The sequence below is a fragment of the Lissotriton helveticus genome, chromosome 5_1 (assembly GCF_964261635.1).
Source record: "Lissotriton helveticus chromosome 5_1, aLisHel1.1, whole genome shotgun sequence".
In the NCBI taxonomy this organism is placed as follows: domain Eukaryota; kingdom Metazoa; phylum Chordata; class Amphibia; order Caudata; family Salamandridae; genus Lissotriton; species Lissotriton helveticus.
The window spans coordinates 1,645,039,951-1,645,044,341 of record NC_136065.1 but is presented as its reverse complement, the minus strand read 5'-3'; the positions used below and the strand labels follow the sequence as shown (position 1 = coordinate 1,645,044,341).

General features: G+C 44.9%; 1 protein-coding gene across 1 annotated transcript; it reads right to left on the bottom strand.

The window, feature by feature from the left end:
- Window positions 1-1,160: 1,160 nt before the first annotated feature.
- Window positions 1,161-2,785, bottom strand: LOC144752747 (beta-actin-like protein 2). Its single transcript, XM_078640604.1, has 2 exons — window positions 2,688-2,785; window positions 1,161-2,299 (listed from the first exon to the last, which is right to left on the bottom strand). Exon 2 carries the CDS (start codon window positions 2,253-2,255, stop codon window positions 1,161-1,163), a length of 1,095 nt encoding a protein of 364 aa, XP_078496730.1. The 5' UTR covers window positions 2,256-2,299; window positions 2,688-2,785.
- Between the last annotated feature and the right edge of the window lie 1,606 nt (window positions 2,786-4,391).

The window sequence follows — 4,391 nt, the reverse complement described above, 5'->3', positions numbered from 1 at the left end:
ATGTATACTCTGTATGCACATGGAAAAATGGATAAAAAGGTTTACAAAAGAAAATCAAGAAGAACGAGAATTTTGATGTAAGGCATGCTGCTTCAAAAACTGTTGAACAGGTGAGGGACAGGGTGAGAGGGAGATACCTGCAGAAATCGGGAAACTCTAGGTATTCTCCACCTTTCAAGGTCACAAAAGTGTTCCAAAATGCTGTCAAGCTCGATGATAATCGCATCTGGAATCACCTTTCCGTCCATATTGCAGGAAGTAGGAAACTTGGGATAATCTTCAATACAAATCTTTGATTCTATTTAAGGAAGTAGTTAGTGGCAATAACCCACACTTGTCCTTGATCAAGAAGATCCTGCTGCAAAATGCACACCAATAAAGTGAAAATTAATTTGCAAAAGCCCTATGTATGGGTCGCTGTTTTTTTGTGGAATATAATTTATAGTGAGCTCAGAAAACAGCCCGTCACACCCTGCCTCTAAATCTGGATCCCAACTATGCATAACCAATCGCAAAGGAGCTCCACTGGCTACCAACATAAACCAGGATTAAATTCAATATTATTTGCACTAGCCACAAGATGTGTGGGAAGGAAGCATGCGGCTACCTCCAAAGCCTCCACATATATTACAATCTTTAATCAACAAGCCTGCTACTTACCCAGCAATGAACCGTCAAATGACAAAAACATGGAGGAAGATCTCTGGGTGCCCATGGCCTTCAGCTCTGAAACACCTTGAATCAAGAGCCCAGAGCAGACCATGACCACCTCCTGCTCTGAAATCTCCTGAAGACTAAACTCTTTAGACAGGCTTTCATTTGATCTCAGGCGTTCTGATCATTCGCTGCATCTTTCCTTCAAATGCAGTTTGTTGTCTGAGGCAGACCTCTCTCGTGAAGCATTCCATTTAATGTGATGAGGTTCATCTACATACCAGGTAGTTTAAATTGCTTTTTGACCGAACACGGGGACTACTTAAGGAAGCCTTTGGCTCTTAAGCAATCTTTGTTCTTTCTTTATTGTTCCATTACCAGGACCTTGTTTTGCTAGTGAGAGAAGAAAAGTCTTTAAATTATGTATGTAAAATGCACTTTATTAATTTTTTTCTTCATTTGTATACTTTGTGCTATCTCGTATTTACATAATGCCAGTGCTCAGTCTAGATAAATTTCTCATAGACGTGAAAAGCCCCATACTCCTTGTAGTCCTTCATGGTCATCAACATTGGCTTGAAAGTGCTCAGGGAGGCAATAATGGAGCCACCAGCCCAGACTGCCGTTTTCCTCTCTGGGCTGGCAAGGAACCTGTAGTGATAGTCCTGGGTGGACATCTTCACTAGTTCATAACGGATTCTTTCAGGAAATCCGGGAAACATAGAGGAGCCCCCTGCGAAGGCAATGTGAGCCAGCACCTCCGTTCGAAACTCTACTGGCACCTTCTGGATGCTGTTCATGGCCAAGAGGTGAAGCCCTGGGGAATCATTCCCTAACATCTGGGGTCTGAAGATGGGCTCGGCGCAGATGAACCTCTCGCTACCCAGAACGAGTTGCTCCCCATCCGGCAGCTTTAAGCGGGTGCGCTTGTTGGAGTTCAGGTTCTTTTCAAAGTCAAGCGAAACGTAACAGCAGGATTGTTTGATACTAGTAACCAACTTTTTTTCCAGTTTCAAAGGGATGTTATTGGCTTCCTGTAAGAGCTTGGTTAGATATCTGGTTATACCCCGACCAGCAATATCTAGACGATAGGTGGCCGGCTTCAGAAGTTCCCCTTGGCAAACCGCAGCTGTATAGGAAACACCAGCTCCAGCTTCAATGACCAGTCCACTGATGAGCCCATAGGAACACAAAGTGAGAAGGGCGGTGTTAGCGACCTGCAGAGCGGGGACACCAAAGGCTTCGAAAAGGACCTCTGCCATCTTCTCTCTATTGGTGGAGGGACTGGAGGGCGAGTCGGTCATGAGGACTGGTTGGTCTTCTGGGAAGACCTTCAGCTTGCAGACAAAGATGTGGTTCCACAGGATCTCCATGGCCTCCCAGTCGGTAATGATGCCATGGCTTATAGGCTGCCGCTTTTCAATAGCGATGTCCATGGTGGAGGAGGATTCACTCACAAGGCAGGGTTTGTCCTGCTTTCTGCCCTGGAAGATGGGAATCACAGCCAGGGTCTTCATGACCGATTTGGATTGGTCACTCCCAGCGAAACCAGACCGGCAGAATCCACTTCCATTGTCAATGACCACAGCCGGGCGTTCCATCCTATCGCAAACCCTTCCCCAGCTGGTCCCCTTTTCATAACGGCCTGTCAAAACAAACAAGGACAAAAACAGGAAATGTGTTGTCCCCATCCAATCATTGTTCAGTATATATTTTCTTCCTCTATCAGTATATCTATCTATCCATCCGTCCATGTATGTCTGTCTGTCTTGCCAGCTCTCTGCCAGTCTGTCACTACTCACTAGACATGTTTCTATCAAGGATGCCTCAGTCTGCCCCTCTGAGTAGATGGCCGATGTGTGTTTGTCGATATCTGTTTTCCTTTTTCCTCATCCCTTCCTCACTTTCATCCTTCCTTAATTCCCTTTTCTCTCATTCTCTCCTTTCTTCTTTTCTTCTCCCTTTCCTTCCTTCCCTTTTCCCCTCTCTAATTCCCTTCCTCCCTGTAGCACCGTATGCTTCTTGAGCCTTACCTGGGTGCTCTGGAAGGCCAGTCACTGCTTTCTCCTCTCTTGCTCCTAGCCCTCTGCCTGTCCCGGAAGCTGTTGAGCCAGGACTCGCCCGTTCCTCAGCGGGGAGAAAGTCAGAACCGACAGTGGGTTCTGTTTCCCAGGAGTCATTGTGAGGTGTGCAGAGCCGAGGACGCTCTTCCCACCTGCAGGGGCGGGCTCGTTGGCTGATCTCAGTGCAGGGGCTGCAGGAGGAGTGGAAGACGTCTGGGTAAATAGCTTAACGTGGAACAGGGAGACGGGGCATGTACTCCTGGCGTCCACATGTGACCAAAGTGCACCCAGTTGATGCTGAACAAAACCTTTGTTGTCGCCCTGGACTTCTGCTCCTCCTTTTAACACAACAAAAGGGCCAGCCGCTAGAATGAAGCACTAAACATCAAGCTAGATGTTTAAAAGTCGAAGACCGTAAACGCAAAGAGAGAACATGGAACTGGACAGGGATGGTATTATTTATTCTCAATAATTGTTTTTATTGTCACCTAATTCTTTGACTGCTTTTGATGTGATTCGGAGAGGGTCAACTCGATGGTTGGGGGAGAGCAAAGCTCGCTTATCTACACCATGTATCAAATAAATCAAACAGATTAATAGCCACCTGGACTTGGGGCCTCAGAGAAACAGTCTCAAAGACAGACTGGAAATAAAAGTGGAAATGGTCCACACACACGAATTCCCGGGATTCAATGGACGTGAACTCTCCACGCACCATTGAATTCTAAAAAAGAAGCCAAATATTGAATAGGCCTGTGGGCAGAATTCATTAACCTGCTTCTGCGCTATAACCCACTGAGAGAATGAAGCACATTTTAGAACCAATCCGAGGAAGGCAGGAGATAGCCTTGCGTGACAATCATTTCTGGTCTTTCACCCAAAGAATTGCCTCCTCAAATTGGTGAGTAGCACGACACAACAGTGTCCCCTAAAGCAATGGAGGGAACATCATCCATAGTCTCCCCCTATGCAGGTTGTGGTGGAGTATACCCTATTTTCAGCTCTGCAACCACGGGGGCTTTCTCCTCTAGTTAAGTCTGATACTGCTGGCATGAGAAAACCAGTTTAGGGTATTTCTAAAACACCATACTCACCTGAGCGCATAAACATACACCCTTTAAATCGGTAATCTATTTTTCTGCCTATCAGGAGTTTATTTACCTTATTATAATATATACTTGTACACCATGACTTACCAACTCCTTGTCATTTTTAGGTCTAATTCTTTAGGAGATTGGATCAGGAAGTTAGAATAATAGGTAGTGAATAACAATTTACTTTACTCATGGAATAACCACAGACTCTGGGAAGTTTAAATAGGAAAATAATGAATGTACTGTATACCACTAATTTCTACTCTAACCCCATTATTTTATTGTAATAATTGCATGAGTAGTTAAGCAAACATACGAAGTTTAGTTTAAGCAGAAGCATATGCATTAGCATGTGAATTTTGAAGCGGCCTTCTTAGGCACTACTGCGCAGCTGCAAAGGATTCCCACCAAAAGCAAAGTACGTCATACTACATAGATGTAGTAGACGCATGCGCAGAAGAGTTCCCGCATTTTTGGCAGCCATTTTAAGACACTCGGGTTACTTGTTAGTAAAGGAAATAGGTAACGTTCCCCTAGAAACTGAAATGTTGTGTGGTGCAATTATTAGTACTTACAAAAC